General features: G+C 36.7%; 2 protein-coding genes across 9 annotated transcripts in view; both read left to right on the top strand.

Annotated features, from left to right (window-relative positions):
* The first annotated feature begins 3,000 nt into the window (after positions 1–3,000).
* abrab (actin binding Rho activating protein b) lies at positions 3,001–6,517 on the top strand. The gene is made up of 2 exons (XM_016441868.1): positions 3,001–3,934; positions 5,636–6,517. The coding sequence occupies exons 1-2, from the start codon at positions 3,312–3,314 to the stop codon at positions 6,117–6,119; spliced, it is 1,107 nt and encodes a 368-aa protein (XP_016297354.1). The 5' UTR covers positions 3,001–3,311; the 3' UTR covers positions 6,120–6,517.
* Positions 6,518–9,373: 2,856 nt separating this feature from the next.
* LOC107654725 (sterile alpha motif domain-containing protein 12-like) overlaps positions 9,374–22,613 on the top strand; it is a 123,399-nt gene continuing 110,159 nt past the window's right edge. For 6 of the 8 annotated variants that reach the window (XR_001630363.1, XM_016441935.1, XM_016441936.1 and 3 more), the window contains exon 1: positions 9,825–10,158. Coding sequence is in view for 7 of the 8 variants with exons in the window: in XM_016441935.1 (XP_016297421.1) it covers positions 10,095–10,158 (64 nt within the window). In the remaining variant the exon portion in view is untranslated. Of the gene's footprint in view, positions 9,522–9,823; positions 10,159–22,613 lie in introns of those variants that run through there. The other 2 variants (XM_016441939.1, XM_016441933.1) reach the window with 2 other exon arrangements.

Raw genomic sequence — 22,613 nt, 5'->3', positions numbered from 1 at the left:
TCTGACTCTGGACCCTATTGCCCGCCTTGACCAGGAGAGATTTTCGGTCCAGATGGATGAAGGAACCACTGGAGCATAAGTCTAGTGCAGACAGCCGTACCAGACATTTGGGAAGTCAATTCACACCTGGCTTTTTGGATGAGGTACCCATCCATACCAATGATGAACGTAATAAATCAGTTGAAAGCTTGGTCGGAATGGAAACCATCTGAGGGCTGGTGTAGGACAAATATTTGTGTACTAGATGAGTTAAATGAGGTATTATGGAAGGAATGAATTGTGCACTGAGAGTGAGCTGTGTCTCAATTAGCATTTTTAATTTAGATGAAGTCGTGTGGACAATCAAAACTGTGTAAGTGCTCTTGGCCATCAGTTTTCTTTTTACAGAAGTTTTGGGAAAGTGTGGGGTGAGATGAGGTCATTTAAAGTGGTCTCAGTTCGAAACACAAAGGGAATTTGGGGCCTTGACATTTGACCTGCATTGCAGAATGACCCCATATATCATTCGTTCTGGATGATCTGCCTTTATCTCAACATCTGCACATGATTGTGCTTATGCTCTAATGATAGTCTACATTTTTGGTCTTTAAACATCTCCTAAAACACTTTTCACAGACCAATTTATCACAGATTACTTGTTGCATTTATGCTTTGGTAGAAGCTTTTAGATACATTGCATACATTTGATCAGAGATTCTCTGAGAATCAGACCTATGACTTTGGCATTACTAGCAGCATGCACTACAATAGCTAAACATTGATTTAATGGTAAACATAATAATAATAATAATTATATACATATATCTGAATCAGCACATTAGAATGATTTCTGAAGGATCATGTAACATTGAAGACTAGAGTAATGGTTGCTGAAAATTAAGCTTTGCCATCGCGGGAATAAATTACATTTTACAATACATTCAGTTAGAAAACTGTTATTTTAAAATGTAATTATTTCACAATATAATTGTTCTTACTGTATTTTTGATCAAATAAAAGCAGCTTTGGTGAGTTTAAAAGACTGCTTTCAAAAACATTAAACAAATCATAATTATTCCAAACTTTTGACCTGCAATGTGTATATAATACTGTAATTATATATAGCATATGTGCACATTAAAGTATTAAAATAAAAGTTTCATTCAGTTAAAAACATTATTTAGTAGCCTACATGACAGCTCTTCTCAGCCATTCAAATTGGAACACTGTTGTTATGAGGACCTCTGATGGCGACTCAGTGCACACACACTTTACAAACACCAACATTATTTTAATTCTGCAGTTTTTTATTTTCTCCGTTTAGGTGATCTTTAATTACAGCTGAGATTTAACCAAGGTTAAAACGGCAAATTTCTTCTACATTTTGTAACCTATGCTAATGTTTTGACAATATTGATTTTTAATTTTAGTGACTGTAGACTGTAGGTCAAATGTGCTTTCTTGTTAGTGGACAAGAAATGGATATGACTGTTGAATTTGTTACTTTTTACTTTTTTGTAAATTTTGTACCTCACTCTCTCTCTCTCTCTCTCTCTCTCTCTCTCTCTCTCTCTCTCTCTCTCTGGTCTAGAATCAAGAGCAGTGTGGAATATGCTCCATTTGTCTAGAGTTCTCTTGCAGTCCACCGTCCACTATGCATGCACACTGACACAGCTCTACATCATGTGACTGACAGCCAGCAGCTGCCTTTCCTTTGCTTCATGCAGATACTATTAATAATGCCTCTCAATGCTATCAGAAAACAAACCGATAAACATAGTTGACATACTTAAACACCTTTTAGTCAAATACACAACATTTAAATATGCACAAGCACAGTTTTCTGCACTTAAATGCTTTTCTGTGGTATAAAGAAATAGAAGCGTTTCTAGTTCAGTTGCATTTTAATTTTGTCAAATCCTTTCTGTTTTAGCATGCTGCCAGGTGCAATGCAAGACTATCCGCTGTGTACGCAAGCAGAAACTCCTTCAATGTCTCCTTCAGGTGACTTTTTTCCTTACCAAAGACATCTCTGCTTCTGTCTTGGATCGAGTGACTCCTTGACATTTGCTCTTCCCTCAATCAAAAAGGTTATTCATTTCTTCTTTACTATTATTTATCTTGTTCTCTTGCTTGGACTATAGGGAGATATGTTATCCTATAATTGCATATCTTATGTTTATTGAGCAACTCCCGTTTAGCCCTTTACATTTACATTTGTTATTTGAATACACACACACACATGCAAAAAAATAAATAAATAAAAAATAAAATAAATAAATAAAAATATTGGTGTATGATTTACTTTGAAATTATTTTCACTCAAAACATTGCTAGTAAAATGCACAAATAATTTCGAAGAAATAGCAAGTACCACATTGAATTCAATTCTATTTCAAGTAGAAAAAATACATATAATTTTCTTGTAAAATGAATAATCTTTGTTTTATTTACAACTCTGAAAAATAATTTTTACAGTGTACATATAATTGTAGTTAAAAACGATTACTATTTACTGTATGTATTCAATTATATCATATTAAAATGTATTTATTACTTTATATATATGTGTTATAATAAAATGATATATGTTATATCTATATATTAGGCTATCTTTTAACTACATTATTTTTCATGAGGTTGAAATAAATGTGGTGTGATGGTCTAAGTAACATTGTAGTCTCCAGGTTTAAATTTAAAAATAAGCTTTAATACAGAACTTCTACCTTCAACTTGGACATTTAGTTGGAATTGTTGTCAAGAATCTATTCATTCACACTATAATTATTCACAGTGTAATTGACTGTTGGGGGAACCTATGCATATATGATCCACACAGTTCACATTGGTAGTTTACCACTTAGCATTGACAACATGGACATTGTTGCTTTTGCTAATTGACACTGCTAATTGATTATCTTGATAAGCATCAGGTAATGCTAAAGACAAAGTCAACTGAATGCAAGTATCCAGATAAGACGCACAGAGCAGCTGCCTGCACATTTGCGCAGCCTAGGAAAAAGCTTAACACTCACTGACATCTTTGCCCTGTTTACCCCCAGCGATGGGCATCGTCTATGATGAAACGTGATTCCCCACCAATCCCAGAGGTCGGTAAGTGTCAAGGAAAGATGATCAGCAGAGATGCCTGGCATACTTTCCACCGCCAGGTTGGAAAGTAGGTTGGTTGACCCATTTCAAAACCGCTAGTGCCTAAGGGAGAGCTCAGAGTCTAGAATTTACTACAGGTTGGGAATCACAACGAGGTGCTATATAAAAGCCATCAGGGACAAAGAACTTGAATGAGTGAAGCAACCCCTTGGAGGTAAACAATGTCAGAAAAGAAGCCCTCAACGAACAAGAACATTAAAAAGCTGCGTGCCATAAGCATGGTGTGCAGCTTAACACGGAGCTGGCAGCAGTGGGTGAGTGAAAATGAAGAGAAGCAGTTCAGCGAACCCAGCGGATGGGCCCCGAGTTACCCAGAAGACCCCAAAGATGCAAAAATAGTAGTTCCAAAGATCAAACCATCTCAAAAGTCTCTTTCCAATCAGGACCCTAGAAATAAAAACCAGGATGATGTGGAGGCCGCCGAGGAGTCACGCATCAAAACCGCACAAGTGGTGAAAACTGTGACGAGGGAAGTTCAGGAGAAAAGTGCGGGCATTGACTTTTTGACCAAACGCATCTGTAAGGACCCGGCCATGGATGAACTGGACAAGATGCTGAGCAAGAAAGGGTCGCCCACACGCCGCAGGAAGTGCTCCAACATGGTTTCAGAGCTGACACGGGGCTGGAAGGAAATGGAAAAAGAGAAAAAGCAGGCTCAGGAGGACATTGAGGATAATGAGGATAGAAGCCTGCAGCTAGGAACCAACCAGGAGGACACAGCGAATAATAGGACAAATGAAAATACAGAGTCTGCGGTCACAATCAAAAGATCCTCTGATCTCAGGTAAGTTCTGGACTTCTAATGCAACAGTTGAGATAAAAAATTGAGTGGGTTTTTTTAGAACAAAAAGTGATAAAGCAGATGTGTGATCTTTTAGTTGGGTATGAAACGTTGGTCGGTTATGCTAATATTTAGATGTTGTAAATCTTGCCGTGATGCTGTGTTTGATGGAAATGCACCATAGAGTGCACCATTTATGCACCATTAGATCTTTTATTAGGCTATAATACTTAGCAATATAAGTAATATCAACACAAGCCATACTGATCATAGAGCCAACTTTTTTCCATCCAACTTTGTCTTTTTATTATTACTCATAAAGACAAATCAGTTCCTGAATGAATCTGTGTTTTTTAAAGAATTGGTATAGTAAAAGTTTCTCACTTAAAAAAGGATTGCCATTTGTTTTGTTACTGAATGAATCAGTGTGTTTAAATGATTCACTAAGATGAATGATTCACTCATAATTCTAATGGCACACCGACTTCTGATAAGACAAACAGCTTCTGTTTCTTTCCCATGCTACTCCCTGCTATCCACTGTAATTACCAAAGTGATATTTTTACGACAGTGAATTCCACTCACTTAACTGTTAAGGGGCTACAAAGTCACAAAATACACAAAGCTACATACTAGGGGTGGGCAATATGACCAAAATATTATATCACGATATGAGTAATTTTATTTCACAGTAACAATATATCACAATATAGTTATTTTTGCTTTACATATGGTCTTTATGGTATCAAAATGTTTGATAACATAGAAATTTTATCATTTGTCACCAGTGTCAATATCACAAAAAACTACAAATAGCCTAAAAAATAAAAAATAAATCAAGCTCACTGAAGACAAGTAAACAGTCAGCAATTAAATAAGAATAAGAAACTAACTACAAGCAACAGGACAAAATAACTACAGTAGAACAAATAAATAAGAAATGCTACATTATATGAAGTAATCAAATGTATAAAAACGACATATTCTTCACTGTGTAAATTAAATATATATTTCTTAATATTAAATTACAAAAGTGATTTAGTCAAGAGCAGTGAAAGATTTTCTCTCTTTTGTTGTTTGATTAACATGAATGATAGACAGCAGGAAGATTAGACTGCTGTCACTTTAAGAGCAGCCTGGATCCAACTTATTGTTATAGTGTTTTCTTTCTCAGCTGTTTGCTTTCACGAAGACCTATTGTGTTTACGAGGATACATGCAAAGACAGGCATTTTGACACATACAAGTGTGTGTATTTAACCATTCAAGGCCTATAAAGTGTCAAAAATAACTATAGCGAAATATAGCGAACTAAAGCATGCATATAGCGAAATGAGTTCTCTTTCATTGCTGATTGCGTTTCAACGGTTTAAAATCACTTGTTTTTAAACTGCAATGCTTTAAAATGCATGAAAATGATTAATTTTCATGACCATGTAGCACATCAACGTCACGTGAATGTGTAACCATGATGGAGACAACAGTCCAAAATCTCTACCAGTTGAAAAATTTCTACCAGTTAATTGTGTCTATGGTATATATCGCCCACTCCTATACATACAGTTGCTTTAAACAAATATGATCAAATGGCTATAGTATAGCACATTTTGTTGCACTTAAGTAGCCTACTAGCATTACAAGTTATAAAACAAACATTGTTTTATAAATAATATGCATTATTCTAAATAATATGCTATCTTTTTAGGGGCAAGAAGGATGTTGAAGATGCCAACAAAATAAATACCCTGTCCAAAAAATACAGTGCTGTGGGCAACTTAAAAAGCCGCTGGCATAACTGGGCATCAGAGCATACCGTCAATCAGAAGCTCAACCCCTTCAGCGAGGACTTTGATTATGAGTACTCCATGTCAACACGGCTGCGGCGGGGTGAGGAGGGCTATGGGAGGCCCAAAGAGGGCAGTAAGACAGCAGAGAGGGCCAAACGCGCAGAGGCACACATCCACCGGGAGATTGATGACATGTGCTTCATCATAAGGACCATGGTGGACCCGGATCCAGACAGTTACACTAGAGTGACTTTTGGCGATCTGTTTGACAGATATGTGCGGATCTCTGATAAAGTCGTGGGAATACTAATGAGGGCCAGGAAGCATGGAAAGGTGGCTTTTGAGGGGGAGATGCTGTGGCAGGGCCGGGATGATGGCGTCATTATTACTCTGTTAATATGACACAGTGTTGGGACTCTGAACTGAATGTGAAAGATTTTGCTGCTATTGATAAAATATAGAATATTGTTAAATTATATTATTAAATTATTATGGTTCTAACTGTTTACATGTATGTATTACAGTTTGTAAGTTTGCAGACTGAGTTTTCTGAGCTGTCTCAGCGCTTGCCGTGTTTGCTTATTTATGTGTATGCATGTACAAAGATTTGTTTCATTGAATCATGCTTTGTAAATAGGAAACTACTAAAACGAATTGGATTTTTTGCATTAAGGCTATACAGTAGAGATAAAAAGGGCTGCTGTTAGTATATTATTTGTCATACTGTAAATCATCCAGAAGAGGGAGCAGTGCACTAACGCTACAATTTCCTCCTTGCCATGTATTTGCAGTCATTATGAAACTGGAAATTATCTCTGCATTTAGTACATGATGTATTTTTAATAAAATACAAGTATTTGAGTAAAGCAAGATGGGTCTTTGTTTCAATTAGTATAGAACTGACAATAAAATCTGTCCTTTACATATTCATTCACAGATGCTGTCTTTAGACAATTTGGACATTTGGAAGTAGCCTACTTTGCAAGAAGCACATGATTTTTCTTTTTCTTTCAGGGTGATTTAAAACGAAAATAAATAAGCAGTGGCTGTCTCTTTCAAAATATGTCACATTACAGCAACAAATGGCCGCATGTTTATGGGAAGCTTATGGGAATTGTCAACCTACAGTACAGTAAGTGCATGAAGACAGTCATGTAGCAGAACAACACCTTTAGTCACAGAGCAAACTGATAAGCAATGCCAAACATTCTTTGATTGAGCAAGTGAAGCAAAGCGCACACACACCTGTAGAAAAACCTATTTGAAAGAACAACTACACACTCACTTAAGCAGAGGCTATTTATTATGCAACATTTCGGCTATAGCCTTTGTCAAGTTATAGTTTCACAAAATGGAGAGTATAAGTAAAGGAGACAACTGTACACAGCTGAGAGTGGTGAGATCCAAATCATCCAATAATTAACCAATTGACAATTAGACTCTAACATGGAAAGTAGCTACATCAACAAATTGATCTATACAAACAGAATAAATGCAAATTACAATCCAACAAAATCTCACCACTCTCAGCTGTGTACAATTATCTCCTTTACTTATACTACTCTCCATTTTGTGAAACTATACTTTGACAAAGGCTACTAGCCGAAACGTTGGATAATAAATAGCCTCTGCTTAAATGAGTGTGCAGTTGTTCTCTTTCAATTAAACATTCTTTGATTGTCATTTGTTTGGAAACCAGAAAAACTAGAGCTGACTGTAATCATCAGGAATGCGGAATAAAAAAACATTAACAGGAAGTGCTGTATCATGACATAAAAATGTGGAACAAAATCTTTTACCTGGACCTGATGGACAGGCAAGCTCTGTAGCTCAACCTGATGGTTTCAAGTTAGGTCAATTACATAATAGTAGTTTACACTTCATATACAGTGTGCTCCATATTTGCTAATTATCTACAAAGTTAGGTGCCCACTGATGAAAACTAAATAAAATAAAAAGTATAAAAGTATGGGTCAGACCCAAAATGGTCATTATTTGTTCCAGGATCCATGATGTCTACCAAGGGGCTCCAACTGTAATGACATTGATCTGGAAGCACACTCTCCATTCACTGGCTGTCTGTGGTAGTTGGTTGAACAAGAGCCTCGAGGGTCATTGAGCTGCCAAAAGGCGACCTCTAATTGTCACAAATTACAGCTGGAAGATGAAATTACTGGTGTTTTACTTTCCTGAGACTTGGATAATGACCTTGTTCTTAATGTAGGATGCCTCCACTATATTTGTGTACAGATATTGTTCTCCATCTCCCTGCCACAAAAGTACCCCCAAGACAGGCATTTCATTAGAGTGGGTTCAACAAGATTGATTGAAATGTGCAGGGGTTTTTTTTCTTTTTGCTCAACTAAACCTGTTCAAAATACTTTCATACTGCCACACAGAAGACCCAAAGTGAACCATGTGTAATTATAGATGACATATATTCTAACACATTTCCCATAACCTGAATTAGGTTGTGATGTGATCAGTTCACAGTAATAGGGATGTAGGTTTACTTGATAATAGTTTTCTAAAGGCTTCATGCTCATCATTATTGTATTCACTCATGCAAAAGAAATTGAGAAAGCCTGAGTTTTGCAGACAGTGATCTGTATCTATAATGATGCCTCTTCAGTCTCTGCATTCTTCACTTTATACTAGCTTCTGTCCCTCCCTGCAATGTCAAACTCTTTCCCGGGAAGTGGCCCTGATTAAGAGCTCAATAAAGAATTTATGTGGCTCTCCAGTTGTTCTGACTCAGTGTTGTCCTTTTTGGACAGCTAGAGCTGAAAAAGTCAAAGGAAACATTTGCGCTAGCTACCATATGAGAAAAAAGCACACCAACTTTGAACAATAGCACGTTTTGAAGGGGCCTTTGACTTACAGTTTGGAAGTTTGTAGGTTAAGATTTATATGGCTGTCTTTCAAAAATGTTAGAAATGATAACAATGAAGAAACCTTGGTCACAATAGTCAGAACTTTTCAAAAACAATATCCAGTGAGTTAGAGGTATGCAACAGGTTCACAGTTTCACAAGTACAAATTCCACAAAAATGAGCCATATTTGTGAGCAACACCCCAAATTTCTTGCAGCTTAGAATGTGTTTGTAACCTAAAAAAAAAAAAAAAAAGGCTATATATATAGACATTTCTTAAAACATAATCATCAAATATTTAAATAAAATAAGATGTTTTTTTTTTTCTGTCAGAGTTGACAAACAGTTTACTTTCAAAGGCGTAACACCCACATTTCTCGCAGCCTAATATTCTCCCATGCATGTAAATTGCTTTGGATAAATGTAAATGTCAAAGTTAATCAATCAACCAACCAATCAATCAATCAATCAATCAAATAAATAAATAAATAAATTCTCAACCGTAGAAAGATAAAATTAAATTTAAAATGCATACGGCGTGTAGCCTATAGCCTATATTGAATGTTGGATGAATGTTAGCCTAAATATTTATTAATATTTGAAATAAATAAATACATATAGGCCTATTTAATATTTAAACAAGCTAACTAACAAACAAACAAACATGTATATGCTGACTAATATAATTAGTTGAAACCGGTTTAACAACGTGGTTACAGATCCAGTAACTTAAGGTGGAACTACAATACCCATGGTTCTTTGAGTACACATTTCATGCTTTTTCAGCACACTCGGCTTTAACAGAGGTTGCTTGCGAGTGTTAATAAGCCAGACGCTTTGGTAGAGTGGGGCAGGCTACTCTGACAACCTACAGCTTTACCTTCCTTCCCATAATGCGCGAACTCATGGAGTAGCAGCATGGCTGTTCAAGGTAAGACTTTAACAAACGTCTCGATATGTATTTCTGCGGAAACGTTTGTTTATTGAAAAGAATGCTTCAACTGCAAGCAAAAAAACAAACAAACAAACAAACAAATAAACAAACAAGCGAAGCTTCCCCTCAGCCGGATTGGGATTATGATTGGCTGCCGATCAGCCGCAGATCTTTGTCCTGCTCCTGCATTGGAAACCTAAGGCATGGAGATGGGCTCGCGGGGCCCGTGGGCTTGAAATCAGTCTATGCATATACTGTAAAGATTCACGATCTGCATCATTCAGCATCTGCACGTACACCCACTGATTCACATCTCGCCGCGGAACACCATTGAGAGGAACAGAACACAATACAGCATGTTCCTACTCCGAATGAACCATTTTAATGTGTAGAACCCGTATTTTGTGCGACTCTTTCACGTAGGTCATCGAGATGCGAATGCGCTCTTCATTGAGGAGCAGCGGACTGGCGCGAGCGTGTTATTATTAATCAGCTTTCATAAGGCGCGCGAGCTGGACACTTCTGTCAGACAGGTGTTTCGTTTGTGTTTCGACCACCTGCTCTGGTACCATGATGTTAGGGCAGTCTCCTCACCTTATCGGGGGAATCCTCTGGATTCAAAACCCAATGCGAGGTAGGTTATCTCTGAGGACATCTGTGTCGCTGTAATGATCTGTCATTTCTCGAAACTTGCGTTGAATGACGACTTATCGATTGTAACTGTATCGCATTGGCAGATCAAGCAAACCAGTTTTGTAAGGTTATGAATAATGTCAAGAATTAGCATCACTTCACTTCAGGCACATGTATGATCTAGTGCTTTTTCTGCCATTGAATGCTTATTAAAGTTGATTTGTGGAATGATGGGCTATGTTGGGGAAACGGGGACTAGCTGTCACTCGTTTAACGTTGGTATATATTTCTAAGGGTCGAATTATTTTTTAAAGTGATTTAAAGTCCTCACAACAAAAACCTATTTGACATTTTCGTTCTTGTATAGGAAACATATGCAGTTCTTTGTACAGTACTGATATACACTACATGTTTACCTTTGTGACAACATGCCCCAATAGCCCTGCATGTACAGTATGCTGTATGTACTGTTGTCCCAATGGAACCTTTCGCTACACAGCCTATTATGGCAGTCATAGCAGCAACTTGTAAAGAGAAAAACAATTATGAAACAAAAAGTTTACTTGCACATTTATAGAAATATGATAATATTTTAATTTGGAAAACAAATGGGGATTTGGAAATCTTAATAGGATCAAACAATAACCCACCTATAATTATATAATAATCCTGAATCTTTGAAAAAATTAAGTTTATTGTTTCTTAGATTTTTGTTTGGTCTGGTTTCAAATATGATATCAATTCCACTAACATTCCTTAAATTCTTTAAATGCCTATGCTTTTATAAATAACATTTTACCTATAATAAACAACTATCTGTGCAGGTGATGGATGGCCTCCAATTAGTTTTAAATAATGACATGCAGTTTAAAAAATTTTTAGTTGTTAGAGTTTCATTGTTTACATTGTTTTCTGTAAAACAATATGAAAAAAGTAGTGTGTTTTTAAGTATTTGCTTGACTGACTTGGGCAAACCATTATAGAGTTTGTTTGAAGTTTTGTGTTGTACATTTGTATGTTTAATGAAGACATGGTAAAAGAAATGCATATTAACAAGCTTTTTTGACTTCCTTTTGGTGGCTCCATCCTTAATTGGCGAGTCATACTGTACCCAATACTGTAATTTGCATCCTGGATAGGGCCAAAAGCTAGAATTACATATCCAAACCTTTTGTAGTCAGCATTTTGAAGATGTCTAGTCTCAGCATGCAGTCAAGAGAATAAAATAACTGAGAATATACCTTTTACATTAAAGACGTGTGCACAAAAAATGCACACCTCTTTAGAGATAATAGATCTTTAGGGAGTGTACATTGTTCAGTGTAACTCCTTGCTTGTACTGCTGGCCTGCTGTTTTATTCCACTGAAAAATGGGCACTCCCTACAGATCTGTTGCAAAACTCTTGAGTGATTATATATTTTAAACACTTTGTACTGTAGTGTGGTTGTTCAAAGAGTCTTGCCGTATCATCTCAAGGGATCTCATACCTTATCTTGCTCTGGGTGTTTTTGTATGAATGCTTTGGCTCTTAAAAACACTTTTTATTCTGCTTCATGATTGGTCATCAGGGATGTGACATATAAGCTGAAACCAAGCCTGAATGAACAAAACACAGCATTATTACTCAGCTGGAGGGCTGCTTAGTTCATGCTCTGCTGAATGTTTCATCCTTACTGGATACTTTTCTGCTTTTAAAGTGATGTTCAGACATTATAAAACAGCAGAACACTAGATTTCTGCATGTGAGAAATGCATGGCACGAACATTAAGTGGTAGAAATATGTATGTTATGTTGAAATGTTTGGCATGTATAAAATGAGGAATGCAGGTATGCTTCCTGTGTGTGAAATTGAGTTGAGAAATATATGTTGGAATGGCCTGGTGACAGAGTGCTTTCATAGTCACAGGAGACATTCAAAGACATTTGCATTCTCAAGCCCCTGAACTGACTCGAGATCAAAAAGGCGAGAGACTCCCACCCACTCCAGGCAGACTCAGAGAGTGATGTGGTGCAACACATTGCTAATATGTATGCAACGCTGAAGAAACTGTCGAAAGCTAGTACGTTCCAAAACACAACTTCTGAAGAGAGCAAGCTCTCGCCTTTGATCAAAAGAATTGACAAGGTGTTACAAGAACCGGTTTCTGCTATATAGGGCAGTTGAGTTGGCAATGATTCTTTTAGATTAAAAATATTCTTTGTTACATTTACGGTTGCTCAGATCACAGTTTTGCTTTTTGGGTGCTTTTGGCAGTCCTTCAGCAGTGTTATTCCTTATTTAAAGTGCCCCTATTATGCCATTTTTAAGGTTGCTAATATTGTTTTATGAGTCTCCTAAAACAGGTTTACATGCATGCAAGGTCAAAAAACACGTTAGTTTTCTAAAAAAATAGATTTAATTTTACCTAATTTCTAAATGATTCGTAAACGACTCGTGCGAAGCAGTTCAAAGAATCAGTCTCTCTAAACCCCTCCTTTCCGTGAGCCCTCACTGCTGTGATTGGTCAGATGGCACAGTCCTTTGTGATCGGTCCAGAGCCGTAGGGAGATTGGCTCTGGATTGGTTCAACGCGTACAGCGCGTGTCAGAAACGAAACGCCCTTTGATAAAACAAATTTACTCTCACAGTGTAGGATACAGCGTCTTCTCGACATGATGTCAACCACACAGAAATTTTACTGCTTGTGGGCACCTGGGCGGGCAAGTTGGCGACGTAGAACGTGGGCGGTCATTATGCAAATGTTTTACTTCATGACGTAGAGCCGTAATGGAATAAGATTCGAATTCCTGACGACTCGTTTAGGCGATTGCGAGCCAACTCTTTATTTTGATAGACAATAACTTTATTTATCGTGCACTGTCGGCTTCACAACTTTGCAGATAGTTTATGTTCACATACTGCTACATGACACACTGCATGAAAGGTAATATTCGAAAAGGCATAATAGGGGCACTTTAAGACAATTTAGTCTAATGGTACATTGAGTTTTCGGTCACACTCTATTTTAAGGTCCAATTCTCACTATTAACTAACACTTAACTACGAGAATTTTGCCTCAAAAAAATTCTAATTTGCTGTTTATTAATAGTTAGTGAGGTAGGCTAGTTAAGTTTAGAGATAGGGTAGGATTAAAGGTTCTAAAATATGGTCATGCAGAATAAGGCATTAATATGTGCTTTATAAGTACTTAATAAACAACCAATATGCTAGTAATGTGCATGCTAATAAGCAACTAGTTGGTCCCTAAACTAAAGTGTTACCTAATTTTCTTTTAGCATGCAAGGGGACCTGTTTTGAAATCCTGACCTATATACACACTACTGCTTCAAGTTTTGGTCAATAAGATTTTTTTTCTTTAGAAATTAATAAGGATGCATTAAATTAATCAAAAGAAACAGTAAAGACTTTTGCAACCAAAATATACTTCAAATAAATGCTGTTCTTTGGAACTTTCTACTTGTCAAACAAACCTGAAACATATGTATCGTGGTTTCCACAAAAATATTAAGCAGCACAACAGTTTTCATCATAAATGTTTCTTTAGTACCATATCAACATATTAGAATGACCCGGTCCAGATAATACACTGAATACTAGTGAAATTTGGAGATGAGGGAATCATAACTGAATCAATATGCTGCAGGTCACAAGGGAGAAAGGCAAGTGGGTACCGATTTTCCCAGGCATCTCAAATGCCATGCCATTGATATTGTAGAAGTTAATTTTAGTTCTTTAGAATGTAAGAAGAAGCCACATTTACAGAATGTAGAAAGATTGCAGTCATGTATCTTGGCTGGAGGCTAGGAAAAGATACAACCCAAAGGAGGCTTTCATGCATTTGATAAAGTTACAGAATGCTTGCAAGTGGGAGAAACTTTTCTCAAGGTATGAAAAGTATACAAGTTTAATATTTATTTAATGGTATCACAAAACTTCAACATGCTTGGTGAATGAGATATAGGATTTACAGAATGATGCCTTGAAAGCTGTTTACTCAACTCGTATTGAAGCTGGTTGACTTGCAGATATTGGAAATACACCAGAGTGTTTGTGTAGCAACTTTGTTCTGAAGGTTTCAGACTTTGTAGGCTTAGAAAGCGTGGAAACGGATTAATATTGTTACATGCACCAGTTTTAGAGGTTTAACTCAATGCCATTGATACATAGGTGCACTTTTCTTTTTCCAGCTCTTAAAGCTTTGTTTTAATCGTGTTGTTTGAGGAAAACTAATTTGTTATTATTTAGTGATAACTATCTCCTCAGCTGCAGCTCTCAAATATCATTAAATTGCATATATATTCGAACCAACCAAGTTTGATGTTAACAGTGTGAAACGATCACACTGAATTTGAATATGTGCATATTCATCGGTCAGTCATTGATGATTTGATTTCCACAGAATAATCAGTTTTGATCAAGATCACACCACAATGCAAGGAACACTATACATGCATTTAGTTCAAGTTATCTGTGCAACTGTTGACACCTGAGCAATGTAAAATATTTGTTTCTCATAGTTGAAGTGCTTAGATGGGGTAAAAATGGCTTGTCTTGGCACATTATGTACATTTCTTCTTATATGAATATTATGTGAACAAGTAAGGAGCATCGATCTGATAGATCTTCAAAGAGACCTCACATGTAGAGACTGAAACTTTTTCATCCTAAGTTTCAGGGCCGTGGCAGTAAGCTGCAAATGCTGTCTCACCCACTGGAGGGATCAATATGGATTGCTCTACACGTCTATTTATTCACTCATCATAGCTATTTTTACTTTAGAGAGTTGACGCCGAAGGGAAGGGATAAAGATAGTCAGTTTAATTTAAGCCCTGATTAATATTCATCTGAATTGAGGCTAGAGGAGCTGACTGCTATTGTCATGTTCACAGGAATGAAGCATATTAAGTTTGCACAAGTGTGCATGTTCAAAGTCTTTTCAGTATTTTTAGTACAGTACCTGATTAATTTATTGTAATTGAAGCACTTTGATGTCATCATCTCTCTTTTAGTGAATTTTAGTAAAGGATTGATCGGATACTGAGATATGTTATCAAACTTGTGCCAGGAATAGATGTCAATGCAAGTCATCAAGAGGTTTTTTTTTTCTTTGTGGTGTGATTAACAATATCTCAGTGTCACCTTTTTATGGTATGGTTATACATCTGTTGCCAGATGATACAGGCCAATTTTTGTTTAATTTAGATGAGTTCAATGTCAGTATCGTCAGATCATAAACTTTGTTTATAAGCATTATTTTGGACACATTTAGTTTTCTGCAAGGATAAGCTTCTTATTTGCATGCTAAGCAATGCCATTCCAACTGTTGCGGTCAGTAATAAGTCATCTGCTGTCAAGGTTGCAGGTAGATTCATTGGATGCCATGAATGAATCACTTGATTCACACTGAGCTGAAATATGCTTTTCAGAGCATTGGTTTGTAAGGCTATAACATAAGTTAACAAGCTAAATATCACAAAAATTTTCCCAAAAACATTTTCCCGTAGTTGTGCACTTATATGTACAATACAGCTATGAAGGAGTCACTGAATGTTTGCTTCAATATAATTCAGGTAAAGAAATAACATATTAGAGGAAGTGACATGTCTTATATGAGAAGTACAGTGCTGACTGTATGTTGCTGAGCTTGACTTGTATTGTATGCTAATGTCAGCATTAGCAGGAAATAGCAGATATCATGTATCCCTTTCCTTGGTTACATTTGCTGAGGCTACGTATCAAATTTGGGTAGCCAGAACCAGTTGAAAGTGGGAAGGTCATAAATAATTACAGTAGAAAGACTATTTTGAGTAGCAAAAAGAACAAATAAATTGAGAACAAAATAAGATGACAGGTTCTCCTTTGTGGATCTTGAGAGAGGTTTTACAAGTATAAAAAGTGCACAGTCCCAGAGGATAGACGCCATGCAAGAAACTCCTTGTTTCTGTAACTAATCACAAATCCCTAAAATCGGATTTTGAAATGCTTTCAAAATCTTGCTTCTGATTAAATATTTATATCTGTCTCAGACTCTCAGTACTTTGCGTCCATATTAACTTGCAATACTTGCTATTTATTATCTCTCTCAAGACCTTGACTGTTTCAAATGTGCAGTGGGTGTTTTGCCTCTGTTTTGTCTGCTAAGCAAGTTATTGGTAGGTCAGTGCTGAAGATATTTTTAGAGTAAAGTTGTGTCTATTTAAAGTGGGTCGCTAGCTTTTTTTTAAACTCACTTGAATTAGTAATTTATTTGGAACAATGTACAGTACATCTTAGTATGCAAATTTTTATTGCTCTGCATCAGTTGAATGAATTGTAAAAGATCAAAACCCTGGAGACCTTAATGCTTGGTACATAACATTCAGTCTTAACTTTTGATAAGATGTCAGATTGAATCACTTTAGAAATGATGAAGGGCAAACCTTCCTCTTGTTTTTCTGGTCAGACTTGAACCCGACTGACCATCGGTACCCTGAGATCCAGATTGGATTTGGAGATGTAATGAATTCAGTAGACCCACGCTTTGTCTTCCAGGGCAGGGTCCAATATCCGTATCCAATTCCAGAATTAAGGTGACCTACTTTATAGATTAGGGACAATCCCTTTATCTTGGATGATGGCTTAAAATTGAGAAAGGGGGCCAAGATTGGAAGCTTTTTCTTGGCTCACATATGGGACATTTAGCACTCTCTTTCCCTCTTTCTCTGTGCATCTTCAAAGAGCCCAATTAGAGCTTTAGCAAGTGTGTAACATGGAGTCCACTGAGAAGTGGCCCTGCTGATTTGTAAGCTGTTCTTCAGAGTTTTCTGAGCTAGCGTTATTGAACTTTCTTCTCAGATTTCAACTGCACAGGCCTGCATATTTAGATCTGTCTAGCAGATACAATTTCGCTAGTCAAGTCAGTCATATTATTTTTATTTGAACTCTCAGAGACCCAAGCTTGATGGCAATGATGTGTTTTCTTTTTTCCCCCATTAAACATGCTTTAGAAATCCACTGGCTTCATGATGTGCACATTTTTTTTTTCCAGTAAGTTTTAGGAGCTCATTTTATTCCATCTCCTATCCTGAAAAGTCTGTCTTGCAGAATTGCTGCCAGACTCTTGAAGATAAATTCTTCAAACAGTGGTACAAGAGGATGTGGTGCTGGTCCTTCAAGAGTCACTCAAAACTTATCTGCCCATAAAGCCTATAAAAAAATCAGTCTTAATGTATTTCACAATACTTCAGCATGTTATTCTTATTAAGTGAGGGTACTTTTTTAGGATTTTTTACCCAAGCAGAGTCTCTGAGAACCTGACACCTTGTAATTCTGGAGACTAAATGTTTCCTGATGGTTTTACACCTAATTCCTCACATTAATTCTTAAAGGGGTCCTATTATGCTCTTTTACAAAGTCTTGATTTTGTTTTGGGGGTTTACTAGAACAGGCTCTCATACTATGTTTTTCGAAAAACACATTATTTTTCACACATTTTACATTATTACAACACCTCTCTCCCCAGTCTGGCATGAACGGCTCGAATAGTTCCTGTATCAAATGAAGGCCCGCCTTCTGAAATACGAAATGTGCTGTGATTGGTTAGCTGGGCCAGTGCGTGCTGTGATTGGCAGCACTTGGGGCATGGAGGTGAAAAAAACAGCGTTTCAGGCGGTCGCGCACCGGACGAGAAGCGCAGCATCGTGTCGCGCCACGTCTTTAAAATTCAAATACATTATTTTCTATGAGTGTAGGCACACCGGCGATGCCATTCGGCGTCTGTCCGCGGCGCCCAGCTACGTCGTGTTATATTTGTAAGAATTGTTCTAGACCAGCGGGTCTCAATTCCAGTCCTCGCGTACCCCCGCTCTGCACATTTTGTATGTTTCTCTTATTGCTTCATACGTTTGTCATATTTGGCTGTAAGTGCCCTGCGAAGTGGACGTAGAAAATAATGTATTTGAATTTTAAAGACGTGGCGCGACGCTGCGCTTCTCGTCCTGTGTGCGACCACCTGAAATGCTGTTTTTTTTTTTTCACCTCCGTGCCCAAACGGCTTCTGAAAGCAGATGATGTCAGGAAACAGTGGTTGCAATTTACTTTTTAACTCTGTTCCTGAGCATTATAACCCCAATTTGCTATTGTGTGCTGCGCATTTTACTGAGGACAGCTTCCACAACATGAGTGAGTAATGCCGGATTCGCCAAAAAGCTTTTGTTGAAAGACGGAGCAAGGGGCGTGGCAGTACTGAAACACCGTCTAAGCTGTTCGCCAATCACAACGCACTGGGACAGCTAACCAATCACAACACATTTTGTTTTTCGGAAGGCGGACCTTCATCAAAGCCGGAACTAATCGAGCCGTTTGTGCCAGCCTGGGGAGAAAGGTATTTTAATAATGTAAATTATGTGAAAAATAATGCGTTTTTCGAACCACCAAGCATGAGAGCATGTTCTAGTACACCCCCAAAACAAAATCAAGACTTTGTAAAAGAGCATAATAGGACCCCTTTAAATAAAATATCTCCTTTTGAAGTGGACTTTGAGCTTTGTAACTTTGCAGACCTTTTTTATGCTCAAACAGCAGCATTACAGACTAACTAAAGTTGAAAAAGTGAAAAAGCATAATAGGACCCCTTTAATTCTTTTGCAGTTAACATGTCTTTTTTTCTCCACCTGTTTTTTTTTCTGACCCCACTATCCCAGTAAGGTTCAGTCTGAGTTAAACCTCTTTTTTTGGCTCATTTTATCTGTAAAAGAAAACATTCCTAATAATTCTGCACACCTGAATATAAGGAGTTTTTCACTTCCAGCCTTCATGGACAATTATACAGTATATCACTTATAAATGATTAAATAGAAAATTAATAGTAGTTATTAAGATTGTTGTGGTTTGGAATTGGTAAAATGTGCTTGGAAAAAAAAATATGATGAGAATATCAATGTGCTTAATAATTATGCACGCGGTGTATAAAGAACAAAAGCATTCAAGCTCAAGCAGAGCAAATGGAAAAATATAGCAGACCGTACCAATTACAGTACAGAATGTACATACACTCGAGTCGGCCTGTGTTCATGGTGTTTATATTGTTTCACATGTTAATGTTGAGAAAAACAATAATATCCACATGCTTGGGTGAAAGTTTGTTCCTCGGTCTGATAACAATCAGAACGCGCACCGACAAAGAAAACCGTGTGCTAACAGTTTCTTAGCGCTTTGTGTTAAACCACTCTCGAGGAATCTTAAAGGAAGCATATGTCTCAAGATGATTTAGCTATCAGAAAAGCTCTCTTCTTGGCTCACTTGGAGTACAGCTGCACTTACCTGCAGTCATGAATGCAGTTATGGACAGCTGTCTTTCCTCAGTTGACTGCTGTTTGGATTTCATGTGATTTCTCATTGTGATGGTGATATTATGATAACTCCGTTTCACTGATTCATTTGATCAAATGAAATTCCATTTTGTAAGATCATTTAGTAAGATATTTTTGATTAAAGGAATTCCAAACTTCACAAGGCAGACAGCGATATTCTGTGATCAAATATAATCAACTTGTTAACACGCTTCACAGCGCCACCCAGTGCATTTAGTTACAACTGACTTTTAGTTTGCTTAGGATTTATCATGGTTTCCCTGTATTTTTGGCAATCAAAGTAACACACAGTAAAATTTGAATAGTTTTTCGAATAATAATTACAGATCGAATGTTCGACTATTTGTGCACACCCCTATTTGGAAGAAGAAAAAATTATTCAGAACAGTAATGAAGTCATATTTTCCTGCCTAACCCCTTGCCATGATAAATTTCTGTTGTTATGAATATGTATTATTCAGTTGCCTTATACTTGTGTTGCAATTTTTCACAGTGGGTTAGTTGGGGTCAGTTTTTTTTTCCTTTTCTCTTTTTTTATTTAATTTTTTTATTCCGCAAGGATGCACTATATTGACAGTAAAGACATTTATAATGTTATAAAATATTTCTATTTCAAATAAATGCTGTTCTTTTAAACTTTGTATTTATTAAATTATCCTGAAAAAAAAAATGTATCCCAATTTCCACAATAATATTAAGTGTGCAGCACTAGTTGTCGACCGTTATATCGGCCGATATTTGGTATTTTTCATATATCGGCATCGGCCGATAATATTTTCTGTTTGGCCGATGCGTTCGAGGCGGACTTTTATTTTGACGGCGCTGAGTCCGGCAGCGCCCGAGCACACAGTGCTCACATTCTCCCTCTTGTTCGCTGTCATCGCTTAGTTCTGTCTAATACGGATAGAAGTCTGTTTAATAATCCGATAGAACTGTTAAACAAAAGGAATTAAAATGTATACAAAAAGTATTATAACGATTGCTTTTATATTATTAGTAATAGAAAGGCAAACGTTATAATACTTTCTCGTTTGCCGTCAGCATTCAGCAAATACTCATTTACATCATTTAAACAAATCTTTGAATGGCTAATGAAAATGTAATTTCACAAAACTTGCAAACTTAGTAGAATACAGTTGTAAGATCTTGTGAAGTGTGCATATGACCTGCATGATCGCGTGTTCTCTGTGTGACTTTCGGTCCATGCAAATTGAATGCTTTAAACATAAATTCGTGATTTCAAATTATGCGGCACTTGCCCACTGTCATATTCATGTCATTTTCACTGTGTGCTGTATGTATGATGTGTGTTATGAGTGTTACCTTGGCATTATTTGAAAAAATATGATTCCCAATGCACACAAACTTCCCAGAATACTGAGTGCTCTGTTGGTTACAGTTTACTTCCTTTTTAATTATAAAATTATAAAAAATATTTATTTATTTGTGGAAAATACTTTGTCATCTAAAGTATAAGTATGTTTATTTTACAAAATTATTTTTTAATCCATTTTCAAATGATTTCAAATTTCTTAAATATTAATTAAAATAAATACAATTATATCGGCCACCCGGCTTTCCAAGATATCGGCATCGGCATCGGCTGTCGAAAACACAACTGTTTTCAACATGGATAATAATAAGAAATGTTAGAATGATTTCTGATCAGTAATGGCTGCTGAAAATTCAGCTTTGTCATCACAGGAATAAATTACATTGTAAATATATTAAAATATAATACAGTTATTTTAAATTATAATATTTCACAGTTCTTTCTTTATTTATTGATCAAATAAATGCAGTCTTGGTGACTTCTTTAAAAATCTTAAATCTTACCAACCCCAAACTTATGAACAGTAGTGTACATTTTGTTTTAAAGTGATCTAAAACATTCATAGATTATATTTTCACAAATGCTTTATAAATGAGTTAATGGAAAATGATAAAATGGCAATTGGACTCTAAATGAAAATAACACATAAAACTATGCTTTTACTAGAAACTAGAATTTAAATCACGTCAGTCTAGTCCTTAAGTCAAGGAGACCAGCATGGTCTGGTCATAGTGGTTGGTTTCTCCTTGTGGATATTGTATATACTGTAATAGGTTAGTGATTGCACCCTCCATCAGTGTGTGTGTCAGAGCAGTTGACATACACAGCCCTCACAGTACAGTAGACGCTAAGCTTTATTTCTTCACCCCATCCAACTAGTGATGTACGTTTGTGTTCTGAATCAGCTGATTCTCAACTAACTCCACTTCTGTTTCTGGGTCACACACTGAGTGCACAAACAAACCACTCCACTTTTAAATGACCTGCCATCTAGCCTTACTTCAGATTGCATAGCCATCACAAGCACAGCCTAACTCATCATGAAGCACACTAGAGCGCTGCAGATGATATACTCAATATACTGCTGAGGCTAACGGTAATGTGAGTTGTGATTTTCAGACACTATTGAGCTGAATCGATCCTCTGTTCATTCATCCTTTCCGGCCTTTCGCATTATAGGAAATGCTTCACTGTGTAAACCAGCAGTGCTTTCCTTTTCATTTAAAGGGACAGTAGATAACAATTTTATGTCACTTTATCACAAATCACAGTATCACCCTTTTATTTCTTTTGAATAATCTTTTCAGCAGCTCTTGATATTGTGTCAAAAACATGCAGTCCTTGCAAACTGTGTAATAATCATCTTCTGTATATTTTTGTGATGAACACTGTAATTTACCCTTTTTTCCATCAAACATTACTCTTTAATATTTAAATATTTCTGTAATAGTACAGTACAGTGCAAGAAACACAATGATTTCTAGGGAAAGCAATGTAAGCAAATAGACTGCATTGCATTGGACTGCAATGCATTAATGGAAATGTACTGTAAATATGACATCAGGCAACATGTTTGAAATGCAAAAACTAGTTATGTTTGAAATTGTAACTGACATCCAAATTCATGTTATGCTTCGTAAGGTGCCATTTTTGATTGGAAGACTACAACAAAGGGCATTTCTGATAAAAAACAAGCGACAGCCATGACGTCACTACCGGTGCGACTATAGTATAAATAGGCGCCGGGAGCACACATCATTCACTTCTTCG

Source organism: Sinocyclocheilus anshuiensis, unplaced genomic scaffold (assembly GCF_001515605.1).
Source record: "Sinocyclocheilus anshuiensis isolate Anshui unplaced genomic scaffold, SAMN03320099.WGS_v1.1 scaffold195, whole genome shotgun sequence".
Classification (NCBI taxonomy): domain Eukaryota; kingdom Metazoa; phylum Chordata; class Actinopteri; order Cypriniformes; family Cyprinidae; genus Sinocyclocheilus; species Sinocyclocheilus anshuiensis.
The sequence above is the reverse complement of the archived record's forward strand: the minus strand, read 5'-3'. Positions and strand labels throughout refer to the sequence as shown.

Coding starts and splice junctions, on each gene's coding strand:
- abrab (XM_016441868.1), top strand. CDS start 3,312: ATGTCAGAAAAGAAGCCCTCAACGAACAAGAACATTAAAAAGCTGCGT. Junction 3,935..5,635: donor AAAAGATCCTCTGATCTCAG/GTAAGTTCTGGA, acceptor CTATCTTTTTAG/GGGCAAGAAGGATGTTGAAG.